The sequence below is a fragment of the Gobius niger genome, assembly GCF_951799975.1.
Source record: "Gobius niger genome assembly, chromosome: 5".
Taxonomy (NCBI): Eukaryota; Metazoa; Chordata; class Actinopteri; order Gobiiformes; family Gobiidae; genus Gobius; species Gobius niger.
The window spans coordinates 40,517,350-40,543,641 of record NC_136856.1 but is presented as its reverse complement, the minus strand read 5'-3'; the positions used below and the strand labels follow the sequence as shown (position 1 = coordinate 40,543,641).

Genomic DNA, 26,292 nt, shown 5'->3' with positions numbered 1-26,292 from the left:
TTTATTTTTTTGAAAATGACCCTCTTCCTCCGCCGTACATAAGTTGACCATCTCAAATAATTAGCTTGTTGCACAATGTGGCTACGCTAGTTCCTCTGAGCTGAAGTTGTGGGCGCTAGTACTTCCTGTTTGTATTCTTTTCCATTAAGATTAGCTTAGACCCGTTCGAATCATGGCATTTCCTACAGTTCCTGGTAGATGATCACTTCCTGCAGGTTAACGAGTTGCTGTGCAGAGTAAATATTTATGTTTTTAAGGATCAGTGAGTTTGTCTTGAAGCTAAAGGCTAACGTTAACTTCATGCATTAACCCCTTAACTCCCACCTGAACCGAGCACATTTTCTCCAGTTTGGCTTTACCCCAATCCAAAAGCTTCTGGGAAAAAGGAAACAAAACTGAGACGAAAACAATGATGAAGATGTGACAAAAAAAAGCGAGAAAACTTTGGCAAAAACCTGACAAAAAATTGACAAAAATTTGACAAAAAAATGAAGAAAAAGGGGCAAAACTTTCACAAAAATTGATGAAAAAATGACAAAAATGTGACAAAAAATGGACAAAAAAATGACAGAAAGTGACAAAAAAAATGATGATAAAATGATGAACATGTGACGAAAAGTGACAAAAAAAATTACAAAAAAGTTACAAAAATTAGTTGAAAACCCCCCAAAAAATCTGATGACGTGAGAAAAAAAGATCCATTTAGATGAGTTTTGTAGATCTTAGCTTTCAAATGAGGCGTTACACTGGCCCACAGGATGAACTGTAGATAATGCTCTCGGTTCAGGCGGGAGTTAAGAGGTTGAACATTTGAAATAGTGCGTTTATTCAGTTCTTTCATAGCATGTTAGCCTTTAGCTTCAAGACAAACTATCGATCCTTTATGATCTCAGAGGTCTCTGATCTGAACTCGTTACATCAAGATTTGAACTCACAGTAAATGATCATCTACCGGGAACTCACCGCCCACAACATAATCTTTAGACAATATGATTATTATTCCAGGAAAAGAATGCAGACAGGAAGTACTGGCGCTCACAGCTTCAGGTCAGAGGAGCTAGCATAGCCACACCGTGCAACAAGCCAATTGAAAAAGAGGAAGCGGTTGTGCAATTTCGTGGAACATGGAGGGACAAACTTATGCCATTCACTACTGGAGGCAGTTTTTTCTCTTTTATCTCAAACCCAAATTTAATGTCGATAATGTTCTCACACAACGAGAAGCGGAAAATCAGAACAAACTATTTAAAATTTCCCATTCCTCCAAAGGCCAAGGAAGTTCACTTTAAAGCGTCCAAAGACCTTCTTCGACATCGTTTTGGAGGGAGAAAACTGTTGTACTTTTTGTGTAGTTAATGTTGAATCTACAGAACACTTGTTTTATGACTGTATGTTCTCAAAGTACTGTGGGATGACGTCCATTATTGGCTTTTCCCGAAGATTCCCAATTCGCTGCGTTCACGTGACATCACAACATTCTAAAGAGCCATAGTTTAACATTGAGGTGGAGCAACTGACGGTAACTATGGTAACGGTGGTAACTGACAAAATGCATATTTTTATGTCTTTGTTTTTTGGCTCAAATCTCAGTCATTACTGGAGGAATCCACATGAAACAAAAACTGTCACAAAGTTCATCGTCTCCTCTGTCGGCTCACATGAACTAATGTACGATTATTATCTCTAAAAAATGTAAAAAAGTGGTGACAATATGTGAAAACATGACCATGATGTTGTCCAATAGAAAGGACTTTCAGACATAAAGATAATCTCACAGGTTTGTGAATCCGATCACAATCAAATACTGAAGAAGAAAAACATTTGTCAATCTTCGTTTTGGAGATTTCTTTCAAAAACTGCATTTCTCCCATAGAGTTGCATTGGCCCCGCCCTCCATCTGACATTATGACATCATCACATTCTACATCGTGAACGCCGCCTATTTATTAATAATATTATTAGTATAATAATATTATAATATTATTAATATTAATTTAAATTGTATTTTTACAGGAAAAAAGAACTAGACAAAGTGCTCAGGAAGTCAATGATAGAATTAGTAATTAGGGGGAAGGTGCTCTTTGGTGTTTGGGGAACTAAGACTCCACATTATAGTTCTATAATTATAATGTTGAGGAATGCCTTGGTTTTTTGTTTTTCTTTTGAATAATATATTAGGGTTAGCCTTCAAACAAATCCATTCACTGTCATAAACATATTACAAACCCAGAAAGAGAACATGTATTTATGACCTATATTATAAATGTGGGACATCATCTCAACAGGTGGGACAGTCTAACCAAAGCGGTCACCTTTAAAGAGGGGGTGTTCTGCTTTAAAGAGGGGGTGTTCTGCTTTAAAGAGGGGGTGTTCTGCTTTAAAGAGGGGGTGTTCTGCTTAAAGAGGGGGTGTTCTGCTTAAAGAGGGGGTGTTCTGCTTTAAAGAGGGCGTGTTCTGCTTTAAAGAGGGGGTGTTCTGCTTTAAAGAGGGGGTGTTCTGCTTTAAAGAGGGGGTGTTCTGCTGTTTTCAGTCCCATAGCTCCAGTCTATATCTCACTACAATGATGACAAACCTTCTGTTGGTCTGTAAATGCAGTAAATCAGAATAACTGCCTTGTATAAAATGTCTCTCTCAAAATGGCTGTAGTGAATGTCTTGAAATAGGCCTCTGTCTCTTTAAGAACCTCTGAGCCTTTAGACACGCCCCCTCCACACGCTGTCTGTGGCATCAGTGGGGAGGGGGTTCTGCTGAGGAGCAGTGGTTGGTTACTCGGCTGGTGACGAAAGCTCGGAGGCGTCTCCAGGAGGTGGGGGCGTTCCTAGGAGGACTCAGGCAAACCTATCCCTAAAATGGCCGCCACCAGCCAAAAATGTGACAAAAATTCAACAAAAATTCAACAAAAATTCAACAAAAATTCAACAAAAAAATGACAAAAAATTACAAAAATTCAACAAAAATGTGACATAAATTCAACAAAAAATGACAAAAAATCAACAAAAATATGACAAAAAATGACAAAAAATTCAACAAAAATGTGACACAAATTAAAAAAAAAATGACAAAAAATGACAAAAATTCAACAAAAAATGACAAAAATTCAACAAAAAATGACAAAAAATGACAAAAATTCAACAAAAAATGACAAAAATTCAACAAAAAAAATGACAAAAATTCAACAAAAAAATGACAAAAATTCAACAAAAAATGACAAAAATTCAACAAAAAAATGACAAAAATACAACAAAAATTCAACAAAAATTCAACAAAAATTGACAAAAATTCAACAAAAAAATGACAAAAATACAACAAAAATTCAACAAAAATTCAACAAAAAATGACAAAAATTCAACAAAAAAAGGACAAAAATTCAACAAAAAAATGACAAAAAATGACAAAAATTCAACAAAAAATGACAAAAATTCAACAAAAAAATGACAAAAAATGACAAAAATTCAACAAAAAAATGACAAAAATTCAACAAAAAATGACAAAAATTCAAATAAAAAAAATGACAAAAATTCAACAAAAAAATGACAAAAATTCAACAAAAAATGACAAAAATTCAACAAAAAAATGACAAAAATACAACAAAAATTCAACAAAAATTCAACAAAAATTCAACAAAAATTCAACAAAAATTCAACAAAAATTCAACAAAAATACAACAAAAATACAACAAAAATTCAACAAAAAATGACAAAAATTCAACAAAAAAATGACAAAAATTCAACAAAAAAATGACAAAAAATGACAAAAATTCAACAAAAAATGACAAAAATTCAACAAAAAAATGACAAAAAATGACAAAAATTCAACAAAAAAATGACAAAAATTCAACAAAAAATGACAAAAATTCAACAAAAAAATGACAAAAAAATGACAAAAAAATGACAAAAATTCAACAAAAATTCAACAAAAAATGACAAAAATTCAACAAAAAATGACAAAAATTCAACAAAAATTCAACAAAAATTCAACAAAAATTCAACAAAAAAATGACAAAAAATGACAAAAATGTGACAAAAATTCAACAAAAAAGTGACAAAAACCTATCCCTAAAATGGCCGCCATCAGAGCTTTTACAGATTACTCAGAAATACGTGAATGTGCCAAGGCAACACTTCAGCCATGTTTTTAATCAGGGAGTGACAGAATAACATGATGGAAAGCTTGGAAAGTCCATTTTGCATAATAACCCCCCTTTAACAGAGACTGCATATTAATGTATAGTCATCACAATAGGACTTGTTCATTTTAGTTTACAAAACACTAAACAATGCTTACTGAACAGCACAGTCTGGTGATAAGACACTTAATGCCTAAATCCACAAACAGCCCCTACACGGATCAAACATGGACCCCCCCAGAGACATTAATCCGATTAAATACGCTCACGCTGCTGACAGGAGGAAATGTACTTTAATTATTTAATGAGCGACGTGTGGTCTTCCTGCAAACCTTGGCCGTGGCTCAGAGTGATGCTTTTATGCGTTTGTTATCAGATAGTTTGGTCCAAGAAGATAGAAGAAGTTTAGTGTTGATTCGTGAGACGCTCTTTCAGATTAGAGCCGTTCATGTCACGCCTGTTCATTATTACTGTCTTGTATTTGGTGTAACTACATTGCATTTTCTCACTGGTCGTCCTTTACCTCCTCAGTGTCCAAAGGAAGAGTGGGAAGAAACCAAACTTTAGCCAGTGCTGAGTTCTTTATGGCCACGTGAGCACAGGCTGCGCAGGAGGACAGTGTTTGAGCTGTGGGTTAAATAAAGCTTATCTTATCGCCTGCACTGAGCCTGGGTCCACGTCCTCTGCGACAAACGCACACAATGATTCATGAATGTACAGACTTTGGTGCTTTTTGTGGAAGTGGATACACATCAATTGGCCACTAAACATCATCACTTTTGTTTTGTTTTTCTGCCAATGGGGTCAGCATTTTTTTCTTGCTAAGAATTCTTACTTCTAGAATATTTTTCTTCATAAAACAAGAAAGAAACACTAAATTTAAGCAAATAAATAACTAGAATTAAGCAAAATGTCCTCAGAAAATGGAATAATTTAAGGAAAACATTCTTGTTTAGTGAAAAATTTGGGGCTATTTTACTTAAATGTTGCTTGATTTAAGAAAAATGTTCTAAATGACACACATTTTTGAGCAAAATGTTCTTAATAAATACTAATATTTAAGGAAAGTATTGCCCGCGCCCGGAGACCCGTCTCCACACTGCAAAAAGTGAATGGAAATGTCTCTTGTTTTGAGCGGTTTTCACTCATTTAGACACTTTTCCTGATCGGACCGAGTTTCCTTTGTTTGTTTGAGGACATTTCAGACCAGTTCTAGGGTAAATCTCCCTTGAAATAAGAAAGTAAAATTGCCAATGAGATGAGACCAATTTTCTTTCCCCATTGGCAAAGAAAATGACCTGAAATAAGGACGAAATGTATCGAAACGAGTCGGAAACATCTCAGAACAAGTGAAATAATCCAGGACAAATGCCCAACAACTTCTTAACCAGTCAAAACAACAAACATCTGGATTATTGTGCTCAAACTGAGATGTTTATACTGATCTAGTTAAATACTTTTTGCAGCGCATGATGTGGAGCCAGGCTGATGGTCAGAATCACCTGCTGGAGGATTCACCTATTGTACATGTTTTTAGTGGTAGACACGGGGAGAACATGCTCCACACAGAAAGGCCCCGTCCTGGTGGGAATCGAACCCAGGACCTTCGAGCTGTGACGCTGAGGCTCTAACCGCTGTGCCACCGAGCCGCCCACTTTAAAGACTGGAATGTTTTATCTCTCTGTGAGAATCAGTTCTTACATTAAGAGTTGTTGATCTGAGTTTTTCTTCAAATAAGAAAAAATATTCTTTGTCTAAAACTGGAGAAGATTCAACAAGTTTTTCTTTCTTGTTACAAGAAAAATTATCATGTTTTTAGCAAATTTATCTGAACAAGAAATGGCCAGATTTTATTTCCTAAACTAAGATTTTTTTTTCTCAAGAAAACATTATTACTTTTTAGGGAAAAATAAGAACTTATTTCTTAAAGTCAAACATTTTTTGCTTGCTTAGAATCCACTTTTTGCAGTGATAATACTGTATGTTCATGATAAATCTACACGAGCCTATTGGAAGTTTGCCAAAAACATTACTAACACTAATACTACAACTATAGAGGCAGTGGTGATTTTCATTTGACAAAAATTGAATTTAGTTTTTCATCATTTACTCTATGGCTGAAACAACTAATCCATGACTAATGAATTATTGAAATAGTCGACAACTATTTTAGTGATCGATTAATCTGGTTCACACAGACTCGAATGAAGATGTTTTGTTTTTGATGCAAACCTACTTTGTGTTTATAGTTTGTGTCTGTAGTGTTTTGTTCACTGTAAAGTTCATGAATATCTGTCTGTGTCTCGTCCAATCAGAAGCAGAATTAGCACCAAGAGCCTCAAACATTTCCTTTAAGTTTCCTCCATCAACACGTCCTCAGGCGGCGCCACTTGTGATGCATAATGTACCAGGTAACCTAGTTGTTATGTTTTATGTCGTCGCTTATGGAGACTTGCACTTTAGGTTTAATAAATAAATACAAAATCAATCACTTTTCTATTGTCTGATGTGTAAATAAATGTGTATTATATTATACAAGTAATGGATGATACAGTGGACGGATAACGCATAACTTTCCAACCTGTTTACAGAAACTCACTCAAAGAGGAAACAACTGAATTGAGTAAAGAATCTGTTCTTATTATTATAAGCACGACTTTGTGATCGTCTTGGTCCATATTTGTGTTGAGCAGACTCGGGCAAAGGATTTGGTGGATGAGATCAGCTTCAGCCTGCGGTCCTTTGAGTCCACGCAGAGGGACAGACGAGACAGAATCAATGCAGAGGGAGAGAGAGGGAGAAAGAGGGAGGAGAGAGAGAGACCGGGTTACAGTAAATGAACAGTACTGAGAAAGCTGTGTCAAATACTCAGGGATCTGGGAGGTGTAGAGTGTCACTGATGAAATGCAAGGAAATCTGATCATTGCAGCGGGAAATCAATAATCATCTGCATTTAATGAGGGCTACGATACAGGCGTGCAAGAAAACATCTATTTGAAAGAGCAATATTTGAGAAATATGGTTCGAACTCTTACTCAAAACCAGATTTGTCCAATGCTTGATTCCTTCGATGACAGTTGGATGTGGTGGGATTCAGAAAGGGGAGCTATATTGGGCAAATCCTCCAGTTTATTGATTTTCCTCACCAAGATCTTAGCTTACCTGGAGAAGAATCCCAAATATTCTACTCCTGTGCCCTAATTTTAGTAAAGATCTGGTCAAATTCAGGAGACTCCTTTACCTCGCAGGTGAATACAGAAACTTATGACAATAAATCATCTCCTTAATATGCCGACATCTTTTTAATAGGTGTTTTTATTAGATCCAGGCCGGACGCACCCTCTAAACTACAAAAAATACAAATACATCTTTGAAGAGTTTGTACTAATGATAATGAATCTATTTATGAATCTGTTTATGAACTCCTGAGTAAGCTAGAACTGTATATCCTACACTGCACTTTGCTGATTTGTTTTTTCTTTTACTGCTTGTGAACATTGTCATCTGAACAGATTATTACTAGTGCCCTACTTGTTTTGTACATGGAAATGTAAATAGAACAACAGAGTCAATGGCATGAATATATATGAATAAATATCATGACCACTACCCACATCTGTCAACCTCTTACCACCCGCCTAAACCAAATGTATTCTGTCCTCTTTGGCTATTATATAGGCCTAACACTTCATTTGAAAGCTAAGACCCACAAAACTGATCTTTTTCCTCCCATTGTTGCTGTGTTGTGTCACCTTTTGTATGTTTCTTTTTGTGACATTTTTGTTGAATTTTTGTCACATTTTTGTTGAGCTTTTGTCACATTTTTGTTGAATTTTTGTTGAATTTTTGTCACATTTTTGTTGAATTTTTGTTGAATTTTTGTCACATTTTTGTTGAATTTTTGTTGAATTTTTGTTGAATTTTTGTTGAATGTTTGTTGAATGTTTGTAGAATTTTTGTCACATTTTTGTTGAATTTTTGTCACATTTTTGTTGAATTTTTGTCACATTTTTGTTGAATTTTTGTCACATTTTTGTTGAATTTTTGTCACATTTTTGTTGAATTTTTGTTGAATTTTTGTTGAATTTTTGTTGAATTTTTGTTGAATTTTTGTTGAATTTTTGTTGAATTTTTGTTGAATTTTTGTTGAATGTTTGTTGAATGTTTGTAGAATTTTTGTCACATTTTTGTAGAATTTTTGTCACATTTTTGTTGAATTTTTGTCACATTTTTGTTGAATTTTTGTCACATTTTTGTTGAATTTTTGTCACATTTTTGTTGAATTTTTGTCACATTTTTGTTGAATTTTTGTCACATTTTTGTTGAATTTTTGTCACATTTTTGTTGAATTTTTGTCACATTTTTGTTGAATTTTTGTCACATTTTTGTTGAATTTTTGTCACATTTTTGTTGAATTTTTGTCACATTTTTGTTGAATTTTTGTCACATTTTTGTTGATTTTTTGTTGAATTTTTGTTGAATTTTTGTTGAATTTTTGTTGAATTTTTGTTGAATTTTTGTTGAATTTTTGTTGAATTTTTGTTGAATTTTTGTTGAATTTTTGTCACATTTTTGTTGAATTTTTGTCACATTTTTGTAGAATTTTTGTTGATTTTTTGTTGAATTTTTGTTGAATTTTTGTTGAATTTTTGTTGAATGTTTGTTGAATGTTTGTAGAATTTTTGTCACATTTTTGTAGAATTTTTGTCACATTTTTGTTGAATTTTTGTCACATTTTTGTTGAATTTTTGTCACATTTTTGTTGAATTTTTGTCACATTTTTGTTGAATTTTTGTCACATTTTTGTTGAATTTTTGTCACATTTTTGTTGAATTTTTGTCACATTTTTGTTGAATTTTTGTCACATTTTTGTTGAATTTTTGTCACATTTTTGTTGAATTTTTGTCACATTTTTGTTGAATTTTTGTCACATTTTTGTTGAATTTTTGTCACATTTTTGTTGAATTTTTGTTGAATTTTTGTTGATTTTTTGTTGAATTTTTGTTGAATTTTTGTTGAATTTTTGTTGAATTTTTGTCACATTTTTGTTGAATTTTTGTCACATTTTTGTTGAATTTTTGTCATATTTTTGTTGAATTTTTGTCACATTTTTGTTGAATTTTTGTTGATTTTTTGTTGAATTTTTGTTGAATTTTTGTTGAATTTTTCGTTGAATTTTTGTTGAATATATGTCACATTTTTGTTGAATTTTTGTCACATTTTTGTCACATTTTTGTTGAGCTTTTGTCACATTTTTGTTGAATTTTTGTCACATTTTTGTCACATTTTTGTTGAATTTTTGTTGAATTTTTGTTGAAATTTTGTTGAATTTTTGTTGAATTTTTGTTGAATTTTTGTTGAATTTTTGTTGAATTTTTGTTGAATTTTTGTTGAATTTTTGTTGAATTTTTGTTGAATTTTTGTTGAATTTTTGTCACATTTTTGTTGAATTTTTGTTGAATTTTTGTCACATTTTTGTCACATTTTTGTTGAGCTTTTGTCACATTTTTGTTGAGCTTTTGTCACATTTTTGTTGAGCTTTTGTCACATTTTTGTCACATTTTTGTTGAATTTTTGTCACATTTTTGTCACATTTTTGTTGAGCTTTTGTCACATTTTTGTTGAATTTTTGTCACATTTTTGTCACATTTTTGTTGAATTTTTTTTCACATTTTTGTTGAATTTTTGTTGAATTTTTGATGAATTTTTGTTGAATTTTTGTTAAATTTTTGTTGAATTTTTGTTGAATTTTTGTCACATTTTTGTTGAATTTTTGTAGAATTTTTGTTGAATTTTTTTTGAATTTTTGTCACATTTTTGTTGAATTTTTATCACATTTTTGTTGCGTTTACATCCTTGTTTTCTTCTCATTTTTTATGGCTATTTCGGTGTTTTTTCCTAAGAAGCTTTTTGATTAGGGTAAAGCCAAACTGGAGAAAACGGGATCCGTTCAGGTGGGAGTTAAGAGGTTAATACATGTATTTTTCCATTTTTTCTTACTGTTCATTTTTTTTTCATCACAGAAGTTTATATAAAGAACCCTGAACGCACCGCAGTAGCAGTATGGAGATGAGGACCCTGAACGCGCCTCAGTAGCAGTATGGCGACCGCGGCTGGAGCACGACAACTTCTCCCAGATTTCTCCCACAAAATTGTGTGAATGCGGCGGATATAAACCTAACTTGCCGCCGCCGAACGTCGGTCACGCTGAGGAGGACCGGGGGGAACGGAGACCTGCGGGCCGCCCTGGGGGGACTTTCGGCCTGGTGACTGCGGCTGTGTGATGCGAGGGGAGCCGCAGTTAAGTCCAGAAACTCCCCTGATTTAGTGGCAGTTAGCCGGGGCTCGCTAGCTCGCCGCTCCGCTAGGCTAACGGCTAACGGCTAACGGCTAACCCCCGCCTGCGCTCGCCTCCCGGGCTCCACTAACGACGGGGGGGGGGCTTTCTCACTGATTATTCACGCCGGCCCACAGGGATGGCATGCGGGCTTCAGCTGGTTAGCGAACTGATCGAGAAGGGCGAGGGGGAAACATTTAAACACATCGGGGATAAGTTTGTCATTAGCCTAGCCTAGCCTAGCCTGCTGCTGGTACTACGCCAAATCCCAAGCGCTAACTGCCCTTCTCACCCCCCCGTCTGCCACTTCCACGAGCGTTTAGCCTTCAAACCGAGCCCGGCCAAGTCTTTATTTGACACTTGAGCTGATTTAATGCGTGGGAAGTGATAGTTTATGCCAAATATCAGCGTAATCTTCCCCTCAGTCTGCCTGGTTTAGGTGACGAGGGGAGTGGTAACATTAGCTAATATCCCGTGTATCACCACATTATTATTGCCATGAACACCAGCTCTGTTTAATCCAAGGCGTGTTGACTTTGAGAGAGACCAAGCGTGAAGGGTGTGGGGGGCAAAGTGGAGGTGAGGCTGTTGTTTTTATTGATTGATTGTACTTCTCATAGCTTTACTTTACTTGGTTGTATGGGCTCGTAGCGTCGGGTTTGATGGACGTGGGGGGCTGTCAGTGCTATCCTCAGTCATGTATGTCTTGACACATGGCACCACGGTCTGTACATAGTGCCTAGCCTCGTATTGCTGCTTAAAGGTTTAGGTATGTAGCTTTAGTGGCGCTAAAATTGTAAGCCTTTGGGACTTAAGTCTGGAGTACTCCTATTAATCCCATGGTGATTAGCCCCTTAAGTTGAAACAGTTGTCCACTTGACCAAATTAGGCCTCACGACCACCGGAGCAGACGACCAAGGTGCTGGGGTAGGATTTGAGACAGATTTCCCCAAGTTTTGAAACCAGTTCACTTCAGAAAGTAACTAACCAGTCACCGAATCCAAGGAATGTGCTACAAACGGTGGACAATGCGCGTTAGGTAGTGCCTGAAGGATTCACCGGACGCTCTAAACTTGAAGGGGGGACCCAGAGGAGTTTGGGGGGAGGAGGTGAGATATATATTTTTTTTTTTCTTGTGGAGAGACCGAGCAGCATCAGCCACTCTGGAGCAGGACGGGTTGTCGTTGGTGCCTGGTTGGAGCAACACGCTGAAGCCCAAACCGATGCCGTCTGCGCTGGCCGTGTTCGCCTGCCGACCCAACTCGCACCCGTTCCAGGAGCGCCATGTTTACCTGGACGAGCCCGTCAAGATCGGACGCTCCGTCGCCCGCTGCCGCCCCGCCCAGAACAACGCCACGTTCGACTGCAAAGTGCTGTCCAGGAACCACGCGCTCGTCTGGTTCGACCACAAGACCGGCAAGGTGAGGGGGCGAGGGGGCGAGGGGAACCTGCGGGGGGGGGGGTTAATGAAGATTTGCTTCACAGCGCACGTTTTATACATTTGAGACTAGACTAGTATCATCTCCTAACACCTGAACCAAGCACCTTTTCTCCAGTTTGGCATTGTTTGTCAAAAATGAGACAGAAATTTGACCAAAATGTCACTAAAACATGCCGGAAAAGCAACAATAACATGACATCGAAGCAAAAAGCCAACAAAAAAATGACAAAAATCCAACAAAAAAAAGACTAAAATCCAACAAAAAAATGACAAAAACCCATCAAAAAAATGATAAAAATCCAGCAAAAAAGTGACAAAAATCCAGCAAAAAAGTGACAAAAATCCAGCAAAAAAGTGACGACAACCCATCAAAAAAATGATAAAAATCCAGCAAAAAAGTGACGAAAATCCAGCAAAAAGTGACAAAAATCCAGCAAAAAAAGTGACAAAAATCCAACAAAAAAGTGACAAAAATCCAACAAAAAAGTGACAAAAATCCAGCAAAAAAGTGACAAAAATCCAACAAAAAAGTGACAAAAATCCAGCAAAAAAATGACAAAAATCCAGCAAAAAAAAATGACAAAAATCCAGCAAAAAAATACAAAAATCCAACAAAAAAATGACAAAAATCCAGCAAAAAAATGACAAAAATCCAACAAAAAAATGACAAAAATCCAGCAAAAAAATGACAAAAATCCATTTTTAGTCAAAGTGATATTTTTGTGACTGAAATTGGACTAAAACTAAATTAAAAGTTTCTCATGAGACTAAAACTGTGACTAAAATGTCCAGATATTTGAGTCGACTAAAATCAGACTAAATAAAAATGAAAAGGAGAGACTAAAATCATCCAAACTTGTATTGAGCGTCTGAAGAGCCTCAGATCATGTTTAAAGGATCAGCTCTGAGCTTTGTTCATGTGGAGCAGAAACATGAAGCAGAGGAACAACATTAAATATGATTAGAATCAATATTATCAATGCAAAGTCCACTAAATTAGTCTGAAATTTAGTCGACTAAATCTAGACTAAAATTGAAAAGATTTTTTAGACTAAATCTTGACTAAAATTGAATTACATTTCAGTCAAAAGACTAAAACTAAAACTAAATTAAAATATGTTGTCAAAGTGAACACTGATGTACAAGACCTAAAATGTCCTCAAAAACAAAATAATTTCACCTCTATAACATTAAAGGCCTTTCGAACGCTGGGACGCCATGTTTGAAAACAGTTCAGGGGAAAACTATTTGGAGAAAAATCTAAACTTTCTCTAATTATTCAAAAACGACTTTAACAAATGCTGAATTATGAAAATAGTTTCTACTAAATAAAGATCCATCCATCCATTTTCTTCCTCTTTATCCGGGGCCGGGTCGCGGGGGCAGCAGCCTCAGAAGAGACGCCCAGACTTCCCGATCCACACGTAAAGATGCAAAGACTAAGACTAAAATAAAACATGTTGTCAAAGTGAACACTGCATCACAGTTGTGGAAGGTGAAGGTTTGACCCCAGGCCTTACGAAGCCTTTCTGTGTGAAGCCTTTCTGTGTGAAGCCTTTCTGTGTGAAGCTCGCACGTTTTCTTCAAGCGCTCCTGTTTCTCCTCACACAAATACATGTAGAATAAGAACCCGTCTGCTCAGGGACTCCCATCCGCCCTGGGAGGCGCCTGTCCGTCCATGGGAGTGGATCTCTCCTCCTGTGGTTCTCCCCGAGGTTTCTCCGTTTTGGGTTTTTGAGTTTTTCCGTTTTTCCTCGCCGTGCTGGAGAGTCTTAAGGACAGGGGACGCCCACGCCACCTGCTGCCGACGCTTATTTGGACATTATGTTTGCCTGGATGCTTCATTCGCCTAAACTTTAGATTTTTATATGTATTGCTCTGTTTTATTGGGCTTTACAAAACTATTGATTGATTGAGTGAAGAAAATACCATTCTTGCATCTCTCTTTTAGTAATAAATGGTCATATTAAAACACCCTATCGATTAGAGGAGTTTGTTCAGGTTCAAGAGCGTCGTCATTGATAACAGAAGTGTGGGTCACGATGAAGTCCGTCATCCCAGTTTTGTTGAATACTTTGCAGGACGTTACAATTGTCTGTGAATTGAAGTGAGAATCTAAATTGTATTGCGCAGCAGAAACCTTTTAACCAAATAGTACAGTTCTTAGAAGCCACATAAGGGAAAAAGGCAAAGGGCTTTTGTAATCTTGAGCACATTGGCTCCAGGACTGGACAGAAGCATCAGCTGTGCAGACCGTAATCCCACGACTTTCAGGATTTATGACCGAACAGGAGCTCAATTACGACTGAGCTAGGATTCCTGATTGATTTTCTCTAAAATGTTGTCCACATTGATGGTTTATTGTTTATTGTTTGTTTATTGAAAGGATCCCCATTAGCGCAGTCATGCTGTCGCTCTTCTTCCTGGGTTCCCACTAAATCCATTCACAAAAAGTATAAACAGTATTTAAATCCATACAAAATGCGCATCAATACATCTGTATATCCGACTAAAATCCAATAAAAGCTGTACATAAAAGTAGCACATATTTGCATTCAGAAAGGAACATCACATGTTCATTTGCCAAATTCAATACAATTTGTAAGAGTTTTCTCTGTATGTAAAGGTCCTCGTGATGCTGTTCCATCTTACTGTTGGCAAGAGAAGTTTTCTGGCCGTTGCATGTCTGGTTTTATATTTGTGTTTCTCGTGATCCGTGTTAATTTCGTCAACTAAAATATTTAGTCTTAATCTTAGTCAAAGTGATATTTTTGTGACTAAAATTGGACTAAAACTAAATGAAAAGTTTCTCATGAGACTAAAACTGTGACTAAAATGTCCAGATATTTTAGTCGACTAAAATCAGACTAAATAAAGATGAAAAGGAGAGACTAAAATCATCCAAACTTGTATTGAGCGTCTGAAAGAGCCTCAGATCATGTTTAAAGGATCAGCTCTGAGCTTTGTTCATGTGGAGCAGAAACATGAAGCAGAGGAACAACATTAAACATGATTAGAATCAATATTATCAATGCAAAGTCCACTCAATTAGTCTTAGATTTACTCGACTAAAACTAGACTAAAATTGAAGATATTTTTGTCAAAAGACTAAGACTAAATTAAAATATGTTGTCAAAATTAACACTGCTCATGATGCCCCAAAGGTTTCAGCGTGCCCTGCATCAGTTTGAGAAGAACCACGGTTGTTTTGTTTTGAACTGTTGACGATATTTCTTCAGCCATGTATGAAGGTTATGTTAATCCTTTCACAACTATTTACTACTGCTTTTGAAAAGATCCCGGCGCAGAGTAAAACAACAACAACAACTACTACTACTGCTGCTGCTGCTGCTGCTGCTGCTGCTGCTGCTGCTGCCTGTTGGTCCGTGTGGCTCGTGTGTGGGCCGTGAGTCAGTGATGCCCCTCAGCCACAGCGAGGCGGTGAATGGCGGTGCTTTGTCTGCCAGTGCCAGTCAGACTAGAGTAGGATGAATCAGAGCGTTCATTGACAGGATCAGCTGAAGAACAGGTTAAACAGGAGCACGTTCATCCCTGTGGCTTCAGAGCGAGCGCGAGTGTGCGAGCAGCAAGCGGAACAGGCTCGACCTGTGACTTTTATGCATTATTTGGAAGTAGATTTGGAATTTGCATTTCAATACTCTGCGATCACACTGCACATGTTGTAACACATGTTTAAAACATTCGAGCGGATACTGAAATGGTATTATTGCTAAACTAGTAAGATAATGTGCATGCAAGAAGATACACATGATAAAAATGTGTTAACCTCTTAACTCCCACGTGAACATGTTTTCTCCTGTTCTCCAAATTCTCCAAATCTAAAAGCTTCTTCAAAACAGCGACAAAAAACAAGAAAATGAGGACGACAAACAAAAAAGTGCTAAAAAGTGACAAAAGAGCACCAAAAAATGAGAATAATCCAGCAAAAAAGTGACAAAAATCCCCCCAAAAAATGACAAAAATCCACCAAAAAAATGACAAAAATCCACAAAAAAATGACAAAAATCCAGCAAAAAAGTGACAACAATCCAACAAAAAAGTGACAAAAATCCAACAAAAAAATGACAAAAATCCAACAAAAAAGTGACAAAAATCAAGAAAAAATTACAAAAATCCAACAAAAAAGTGACAAAAATCCAACAAAAAAGTGACAAAAATCCAACAAAAAAATGACAAAAATCCAACAAAAAAATGACAAAAATCCAGAAAAAAGTGACAAAAATCCAACAAAAAAAAATGACAAAAATCCAGCAAAAAAATTACAAAAATCCACAAAAAATGACAAAAATCCTGAAAAAAGTGACAAAAATCCAACAAAAAAAAAATGACAAAAATCCAGCAAAAAAAAGGCAAAAATCCACAAAAAAATGACAAAAATCCAGCAAAAAAGTGACAAAAATCCAAAAAAACAAAAAAACAAAAATCCAACAAAAAAATGACAAAAATCCAACAAAAAAGTGACAAAAATCCAAAAAAATTGTGACAAAAGAGCAGCAAAAAAGTAATTAATAAAGTGACAAAAACACATGGGGGAAATAAAAAGTGACGGCAATGGCAAAGAGGAGGGAATGCATTTGGTTTTGGTGGTAAGAGGTTAATATCAGTGAAAATACAATGGAAACTAAAATGCAAATGCTCGGCCACACTGTGGTTAAAAAGTGACATTTTAGCCTGACCCTAAGGCTAAATTAGTGCATGTTTTGAAATGTCATGACTAAAATGGGATGTTTTGAATATTTAGGTCACAACACATTTGCATATTTCGGTTGTATGAGGATATTAACACACTTTGGAAGGAAACTACAGGGATAACGAGGCAGCCATGTTTTTTAATGAAGATTTGCTTCACAGCGCACATTTTCTACATTTGAGACCAGACTAGTGTTATCTGCTTAGTCTCCTAACACCTGAACCAAGCACCTTTTCTCCAGTTTGGCATTTTTTGTCAAAAATGAGACCAAAATGTCACTAAAACATGCCGGAAAAGCAACAATAACATGACTAAGAAGCAAAAAGCCACAAGAAAGCGACAGAAAATGTAACAAAAGCACAGCGACAATCTAGTTTGTTGGTCTTGATCTTCAAATGAGGCGTTACTCTGGCCTGTAGGCTGTAAGCTCCAGCCGAGAAGCTTCAGATTTAGGTAAAACCGAAGTAGAGGAGTGTGTGTTTGATTTAATGTGGGGGCAAAGAGGTTAAACCAACACAGAACATGTTTGTAGAGGGCGAAACTACAGGGTGAGCAGGTTTTATACATAATTATTATACGGCTCTTCACAACGTAAGTAGAAGCTCCGTTGATTTGAATGGGATTTCCCAACGTTCTACCGGTCATTATTTTCTGATAAACGACCTCTGAGAAAAATAATGACGCTGCCAATGGCAACGGAGTTGGTGTTTTCATATCACTCCGCGCGTACGTAGCAGCGACACTATCTGTCCCGTCACTGAGAGAGAAGTCGGGGAATCGCTCGTGAAGTTAGCGTGAGTCTGACTTTCAACTTACCCAGAGATTCACCACCTCCTCCAACTGCACCTTCAGCTAAGTAGCTAGGCTAGCTGCTAGCCTTGCTGCTTCTAGCCTAGCCAAACGCTGCAGCGCAACGCGCAAACTTTTGGGAACTATTTGTCGCGGAAGTCATTAAATAAACCTTTCGGCCTTCATAAAAGTGTACGAAGTTTATGTTGTGTGTTCAGTTGGCAAATGGCCGAATAATAAGCGGGAAAATGTAAAGAACGCTGGTCATTATCGGGAAAATAAGCACCTTCAGGGCGAAACAAGACCGGTTCGCCCTGAAGGTGCTTATTTTCCCGATAATGACCAGCGTTCTATACATTATCCCTAACTGAAACTCAAGAGACCCATTTAATTCAATGCAGTTCGCCTGATATTACGTAAAAATCCAGCAAAAAAGTGACAAAAATCCAGCAAAAAAATGACAAAAAATCAGCAAAAAAATGACAAAAATCCAGCAAAAAAGTGACAAAAATCCAACAAAAAAATGACAAAAATCCAACAAAAAAAGTCAAAAATCCAACAAAAAAAGACAAAAATCCAACAAAAAAAGACAAAAATCCAACAAAAAAAGACAAAAATCCAACAAAAAACGACAAAAATCCAGCAAAAAAAATGACAAAAATCCAACAAAAAAAATGACAAAAATCCAACAAAAAAATGACAAAAATCCAACAAAAAAAGACAAAAATCCAGCAAAAAAATGACAAAAATCCAGCAAAAAAATGACATAATCCAGCAAAAAAGTGACAAAAATCCAACAAAAAATGATAAAAATCCAACAAAAAAATGATAAAAATCCAACAAAAAAATGACAAAAATCCAACAAAAAAATGACAAAAATCGAAACCAAAAAATGACAAAAATCCAGAAAAAAGTGACAAAAATCCAACAAAAAAAAAGACAAAAATCCAACAAAAAAGTGACAAAAATCCAACAAAAAAATGACAAAAATCCCCCCCAAAAAATGACAAAAATCCAGTAAAAAAATGACAAAAATCCAACAAAAAAATGACAAAAATCCAACAAAAAAATGACAAAAACCCGAACCAGAGGAGTGTGTGTTCGATTTCATGTGGGGGTGACGAGGTTAAACCAACGCAGAACATGTTTGTAGAGGGCGAAACTACAGGGTGAGCAGGTTTTATACATAATGAAACTCAACAGACCCATTTATTCAATGCAGTTCGCCTGATATTACGTATTAACTGCAGCTTTTTGGATTTATGGATTGTGGATTTTGACTGATGAATATTGCAGGTATTGATTTTAATTTCAACAACTAGAGAAAACGGTTCGAGCTGGCACAAAACCCGCACTGTTCTCAAGCTGAACACTTCCTGGATGTGTTCTGGAGCTCTTCGTGCACAGGTTTAGGGCCGTCATTAATAATCCAGCCACATTCGGAGCAGGTGTGTCCCAGTTGGTCTCGTCCAGAGCCTGACTCGGCAGGAGGGAAAGCGCTGCGTCATGTTCGCTCCCAGTTTAAACGTATGGAGTGACATAACTCGTCTCAGGTCGGGCTGCAGCAGGAAGAGCCCGCGCTGATTAACTCTGAGGATAATGACGCTCTCAATAATCTCGACACTTTCCACTGTTACACGGAGGCTGCAGGGAGACGGGAGCTGCTTCTTACTGTGAAATGAGCGGAAAATCAGGTTTTTTTTTTTAGGGATTTACAACGACCTCTGAGGTTGTAGTGTCAATGTTGTTCTTCATGGTTATTCATCTCAAACACTACAAAGCTGTTACCTCATGCCTTTCCAAACCGCTCTTACCTCACACTTACTTCCCCTCGGTGCTGTGTAAGTCTGCCAGTCTGTTCTCTTTGGTCTGAAGCCAGTCGTGCTTTAGTGCAGGTGTAAAAGCAGCACAGCTTCCCCTGGTCTCGCTGTAGTTCAGAGCAGAATCTAACAGAAAGATGTAGTTTGTTTTATTTTATTGCGCTTGTTTGGGAAGGATATTTAGGAGTTGATTCTTCTAAGCTTTCTGAAAGCCTGGATCAATCCATACAGAACTGGATTTCTCATTTCCACATGTTCCTATCAAATCGAGGAGTGAAGAGAATTGTTTTGAATAGAGGTTGTCATCTATCATGGCTCTATCATAACGCTGTAACTGCTGTAATGCGGCCAAACTATCGACACAATCTCTACTTTGGTCAAACTATGACGATAGATTTGACCAAAGTAGAGATTGCGATTTTGATTAAATGTTGATTTATTGCCTGTAGCTCCCCAATATTCATTGCAATGTTTCCCGGTTCCTCTGAGGCCTTGGCAGTTGTGGAAGGACTTGTTTGAAAGCCGTGACTGAGCTCTTTCCAATGCAAATGGGACGTCTCTGATCACTTTCCCGGAGATCATCGGCGTTCGTTTAGGCCAGGGGTGTCAAACTCAAATACACAGTGGGCCAAAATGTAAAACTTGAACAAAGTCGCGGGCCACCATTGAACAAATGACCCTTTTAATTTGGACCCAAACAAGATTTGCTTTAACATTGAATATGGAACAAGCAACACTTATTACTATACAATATATAACGTAATAGTCCAGATATGCAAAATCTGAAAAAAAAAAAAAGTATAATGCTGGTGGGCCAGCTGCTCGAGTAGTCATTTGGCCAAATATAATTACATTGCAGGCCAAATTTGGCCCGCGGGCCAGAGTTTGACACCTATGGTTTAGGCCAATAGCTTACGTGCCTTCTGTCACGTAAACACAGCACAGACGTTAGCATTTAGCCTCTCCTCCTCTATAGCTCCAAACCAGGTGAAGATAGAAGCTACCAAGCTCTTCCATAGTTACACGATGAAGTTTAATTACACAAGATTAAACAATATGGATTTTCTAAGTGGATAAAGATAAAATGGGAACTACATTGTAAGGTGTAATAATATGAAGGTTAATTTGTGTTTTTATTATCAAGGTGTTTTTATACACTGAATTTACGTATCTGAATTTTTGGCATCTTTATTTCACCACCATATTGAAAAAAATTTGGCGTATTTTTTTTCGCTGTTGTAAAAAAGCTGCGAAAAACAGCTGATGAGCCAATCAGATGGTGAGCTCCCAGAGCGCAGCCAAGGAGAAAACTGACTGCGTCCAAACGTCAAACTAGAGTTAAAAGTCCTCACTTCAACCCAGAATAAAACTGTAAAACTAAATGCATTCATTGTGGAAGCCTGGGATCTGATCACTGGTGCTGGACCAGGGTGAAAGGAGCAGCGTTTTTATAGAAACTTACGAATATGCGTGTTAGCTTAGCGCCCACTCATTTCTATGGGTTAGCCTAGCCTAGCGGCGTCCATTGGTTTACATGAATCAGTTAGCATCGGACATTGAGCTGTTGTTTCTCCTAAAACATTCGACAAAATTAAATGACCCAAAGCTCAACTGTGTATGTGTGAAAACAGTGCATTCATTCATCCACTCTGAACACACAATCTGGGTCAGACTGATGTTCCCCGGGTCACCTGGACCTTCCAAACGCTGGAGGCGAGCCGGTGTTCCCCCCGAAAAAATAATACACTGAATTTTTTTCAATATGGTGGTGAAATGCGGATGCAAAAAATTCAGATAAATAAATTCAGTGTATGAAAAACACCTTGATAATAAAAACACAAATTAACCTTCATATAATAATACCAGGAGAATTTTGAAGCACTTTACTGTCCTATAGGCGGCGTTCACGATTTAGAATGTGATGATGTCATAATGTCAGATGGAGGGCGGGGCCAATGCAACTCTATGGGAGAAATGCAGTTTTTGGAAGAAATCTCCAAAACGAAGATTGACAAATGTTTTTCCTCTTCAGTATTTGATCGTGATCGGATTCACAAACCTGTGATATTATTTCTATGTTTGAAAGTCCTTTCTATTGGACAACATCATGGTCATGTTTTCGCATATTGTCACCACTTTTTGACATTTTTCAGAGATAATAATTGGACATTAGCTCATATGTGCCGACAGAGGAGATGATGAACTTTGTGACAGTTTTTGTTTCATGTGGATTCCTCCAGTAATGACTGAGATATGAGCCAAAAAACAAAGACATAAAATATGCATTTTGTCAGTTACCACAGTTACCATAGTTACCGTCAGTTGCTCCACCTCAATGTTAAACTGTGGCTCTTTAGGATGTTGCGATGTCACGTGAACGCAGCCTATTCCTTTAATGCCCTAAAAATCTGCATCGAGCTGTTTTTATCCATCGTTAATCAGTTCTATACAGAGGTTTTATAGCAACATCAACACAACATGAGCCCTGCAGCAACTTTGTGACCTGAGTGTGAACTGTCAATACATGCAACGTTTCATAAAATATTGATTACAACGTTTTTCAACACTTAAAATAACAGTTTTCCTGCAGAACTTTCCATCTGATCTAAAGCAAATCTGTCAAATCAATTCTCAACATACATGAGTTTGTTTCTTTTATGAAACTTTGAAGTTGAGTAAGTTTTAATAAACACTTGGAAAATCTGTAAAGCTTCAGTGAGAGTCACAGGACGTCGATGTGAGAAGTTCCCACCGAGTCCAGAGGTCGAGTATAAGAGAAGCTCCGACTCCTGCGTGCGATTGGTCGATACGTTTCTCCTGGGGACGCGAGCTGCTCTGATTGGTCGACCTTTGACCTTTACTGCTTCCTGTGAGAGACGCTGGGCTCAAAACAAAGGTTAGTGCTGGATCGTCTGCTCCGGCGGGACGGTCTGCTGTGAGTTTGTATAGATCTATGAGTTGGTTTGTCTAAAAATACAAATAATCCTGATCCTTAAAGTTAACCCCTTAACTCCCACCTGAACCGAGCACAGTTTCTTCAGTTTGGCTTTACCCCAATCCAAAAGCTTCTGGAAAAAAGCTGAAAATAGCAACAAAACAGAGACGAAAACAATGATGGAAATGTGACAAAAAAGTGACAAAAAATTGATGAAAAAGTGGCAAAAATGTCACAAGAAATGGACAAAAAATTGATAAAAAATGTATTAAAAATGGACGAAAAAAAATACAAAAATGTGATAAAGTGACAAATGTAACAAAATGTGACAAAAAAGACAAATGTGATAAAAAAAAAAAAAGTGATAAAGTGACGAAAAAATGACAAAAAAATGACAAAATGTGACAAAAAATGACAAAAATGTGACAAAAAATGACAAAAATGCGATAAAAAAATTACAAAAATTTGATAAAAAAAATTACAAAAATGTGACAAAAAAATGACCAAAATGTGATAAAAAAATGTGATAAAAAAATTACAAAAAATGACAAATGTGATAAAAAAAGGACAAAAGTGACAAAAAATGGATTAAAAATGTGACAAAAAAATTGCTAAAAAAAAAGACAAATGTGACAAAATGTGACAAAAAAAATGACAAAAAATGACAAAAATGTGATAAAAAAAAAAGACAAATGTGATAAATGTATTATAAATGGACGAAAACAATTACAAAAATGTGACAAAAATGTAACAAAAAATTGACGAAAAAATGTCAAAAATGTGATAAAACAAATTACAAAAATGTGATCAAAAAAATGACAAAAATGTGATCAAAAAAATGACAAATGTGACAAAAAATGGATTAAAAATGTGACAAAAAAATTGATAAAAAAATGACAAAAATGTGACAAAAATGAGTTGAAAACCCAACAAAAAAATGTTGGAAAAAAATCTGATGGCGTGAGGAAAAAGATCCCCTTGGTTCAGTTTTCACAGCAGACTGTCCCTCCGGAGCAGACCATCGAGCACTAACCCAAAACAAACCTCTGTCTGAAGCGCTGCTGCTGTTGCTTCTTCATTTTGTGACACTTGATTTGCAGTGAAAGATCAGGCGTCTCGGATGTTCCTGATGAAAAGCTGGAGCTAATTCCCTCTGAGGGAGAGACTGAGCGCCTTTAACCATCTGAAAACAAGTAATTACTCGACCTGACGTCTTTCAGGCGTTACATGAAAGCAGCGCAGACTTCTGAGAGTCAAAGGTTGTTTCAGGAGTCGAAATCGGGTGGAAAAATCTTTGTGCGAGTGCCGACATGTGGGACATAAAACGCTCTCAGAAAACCCCCAGGATCAAATGGAGAGGTTTGAATTATAACTCCCCAAACTTCAGAATGGGATCCACGCGCACCATTTTCCAAACTTAAGGCGAGACACTTTAGGTGAAAGTATTGATGTTTCCCGCAGTGGTGGAAGTGGAGATTTGTATCTGTTTTCCTCCTTTACATCTTAGTTTTCATGTCAGATATAAAAATGATGATGTTTATTTTATGATGTTTTGTCTGCGAGGTGGGGGCGACCCGGAAGTAGCTGCTGCGCTGTCATTTTTTTGTCACATTTTTGTCACATTTTTGTCATTTTTTTGTCTAATTTTTGGCTTTTTTTTTTTACATTTTTGTCACATTTTTGTCAAATTTTGTCACATTTTTTTGTCACATTTTTGTCATTTTTTTTGTCAAATTTTTGTCATTTTTTGGTCAAATTTTTGTCAAATTTTCGTCCATTTTTTATTTTTTTATTTTTTTTGGTCACTTTTTTGTCATTTTTTTGTCATTTTTTTGTCACATTTTTTGTCTTTTTTTTAATCTTTTTTTTGTCCATTTTTTTTTTTTTTTTTTATTACATTTTTGTCACATTTTTATAATTTTTTTGTCACATTTTGGTCTTTTTTTGTCATTTTTTTGTCACATTTTTGTCACATTTTTGTCATTTTTTGGTCCAATTTTTGTTGAATTTTTGTCATTTTTTTTGTCGATTTTTTGTCACATTTTTGTCATTCTTTTGTCGGCGTAGAAAGGCCGTCTTTTTTTTCATTCATAAATATTGACAGATTTGACATCCACGTGTCCTGCTAAGGGGCCCCGTGATGACGCTTTCACCCAAATATGGTGTTTTTCCTCCTACGAGACGCTGGAGCGGAAAAGTGGAAGAACGGGCCGAGCATGCGCACTCGCTACAAAACTTCAGGGCTGGTTTTCTCTGAATGAGAGAAGCCGCACTCGGGCAGAGCCTGAGCCCTTATAGAAGCTCCCACAGACTCCACACTTTACAGGCTGAGACACAACAACATTCTGAAGGTTTTTTCAGAGGGATTTTTTAATATCTAATTCCCAGCCTGATTTATTCAGCTTTGAAACCAAAAAAACAGGCGGAATTTGAGTTTTTACAGATCTTTTCACTGATGATTAGTTTATTGAAAAACTAAACAAAATATCCAAAATCCCCTCTGAAAAAATCTTAGTTACTAATATGTCAATAAAATAAAACCATTTAATCTGGATCAATTCATTATTTTGATTTTGTTGCCCAAAATATAGGCAGTTTTGGCCATTTTAATGCTCAAAATGCCTTATTTTTATGTGAAGACACAAAATGTCAGAAAAAATGCAACACATTTTTTTCTCATATTTATATCTGTGATGTTCAGCAGAAGTTTCAAATTGACGTCTCTACATTTATTTATTTTCCCTGTTCACCTGCAGTGTCTCGCCTTAAACATTCACAGGATCAAACTCCAAACGATGTCATAGAATCTTCTGAAATATTGCTCAAATGCTTCGTTGTCGACTGTTTACTTTGAGTTCTGGTCTTGCTTCTTACACATAGGGGTTTGGCGATTTGACGATATTAGATCATCTTACGATCTCCAGAGCTGACAACAGAGCTTTTCACCATCAGTGAAGGAAACCCAAACCTTCTGCTACGCAATGTCCGACGCTGTAGTAGCATTTAGCAGCGCGACGCTCCTCCAGGGCGCTTACACCACCAGGCTCCTCAGTCCAGAGCTTTAAGACGTTTTAAACCCGGCGTTCTGTCTCTGTTTCAGGGTCATGTCAGTGTCTTTCCCCCTTGACGCCGCTGCTCTGCGTAGATCAGAGTGTGTTTGTTTATTTACCTGCTGGCACATGTGTGAAGAAGCGAGTGTGCCCTTCATCCTTACAGCTCTGTCCGGCGCCGCATCCTTCACATTTGTTTCATTTAAATCCTGGACCGTGTTGCTTTGATTCTAATGAACGGCTTAAAGTTTTCCTTTTTCTAAAAATCGCTATGAGCCATGTGACCACGCTGGGGCAGGTGATGTATTATTAACCAGGCTAGTTTTTGTCACTGCATGTTATCGCTTTCGTAATTCAGACCAGAAAAGTCCTTTGCTCCGCTTGTTTGTTACGGATCAGTGGCTAACTTTTTTTTTTGGTTTGGTGCAGTTCGTGTTCAGACTGAACTTTAACAAGAGAACTACATTTTGTAAACACGTGTGTGACGATCGAGGCTCCCATTGGACGGCAACGACCACAACAAATGAAATTGAAATGAAGATTTGACGCTTACTATGATAATAAAAGAAACGTGCGAGGCTAAACCACTGACCTTTGACCTCAGCTTCACCGGAGCAGCTGAGGAAGAGGAGTTCTGTGTGGATGAAGGGTCGTCTGCTGAGCTGTTTGTTTCCATTATGTATAGGGCTGCAAATAACAATTTTTCTGTAATCGATTCATCTAGCGACTATTTTCACGATTAATCGATTAGTCGCTCGGCTGTGAATGGTGTAGGAACATTTAATTTTTTCATTTTTTTTTCACATGAAGCTAAAGTGGATCCGCTTGAGGACGTGTTGGAGTAAACGTAAAGTAAATGTTTGTTGGAGGCTCTTGGTGCTAATTCTGCTTCTGATTGGACGAGACACAAACAGATATTCATGAAATTTACAAAGTACAAAGTGTAGTACACACACTTGCTATAAAAACAAAGTAGTTTTCATAAAATATACTACATTTTCATGTAATTTTTGCTCTATTAGAGTCTGTGTGAACCAGAAAACGATTAATCGATTACTAAAACAGTTGTCGACTATTTCAATA

At 36.8% G+C, this 26,292-nt stretch overlaps 1 protein-coding gene across 7 annotated transcripts in view; it reads left to right on the top strand.

Moving 5' to 3' along the window:
- Positions 1-11,574: 11,574 nt before the first annotated feature.
- slmapa (sarcolemma associated protein a) overlaps positions 11,575-26,292 on the top strand; it is a 94,886-nt gene continuing 80,168 nt past the window's right edge. For all 7 annotated transcript variants that reach the window (XM_079555994.1, XM_079555993.1, XM_079555989.1 and 4 more), the window contains exon 1: positions 11,575-11,884. In XM_079555994.1, the coding sequence (XP_079412120.1) occupies positions 11,687-11,884 (198 nt within the window). In that variant the 5' untranslated portion in view covers positions 11,575-11,686. The remainder of the gene's footprint in view (positions 11,885-26,292) is intronic.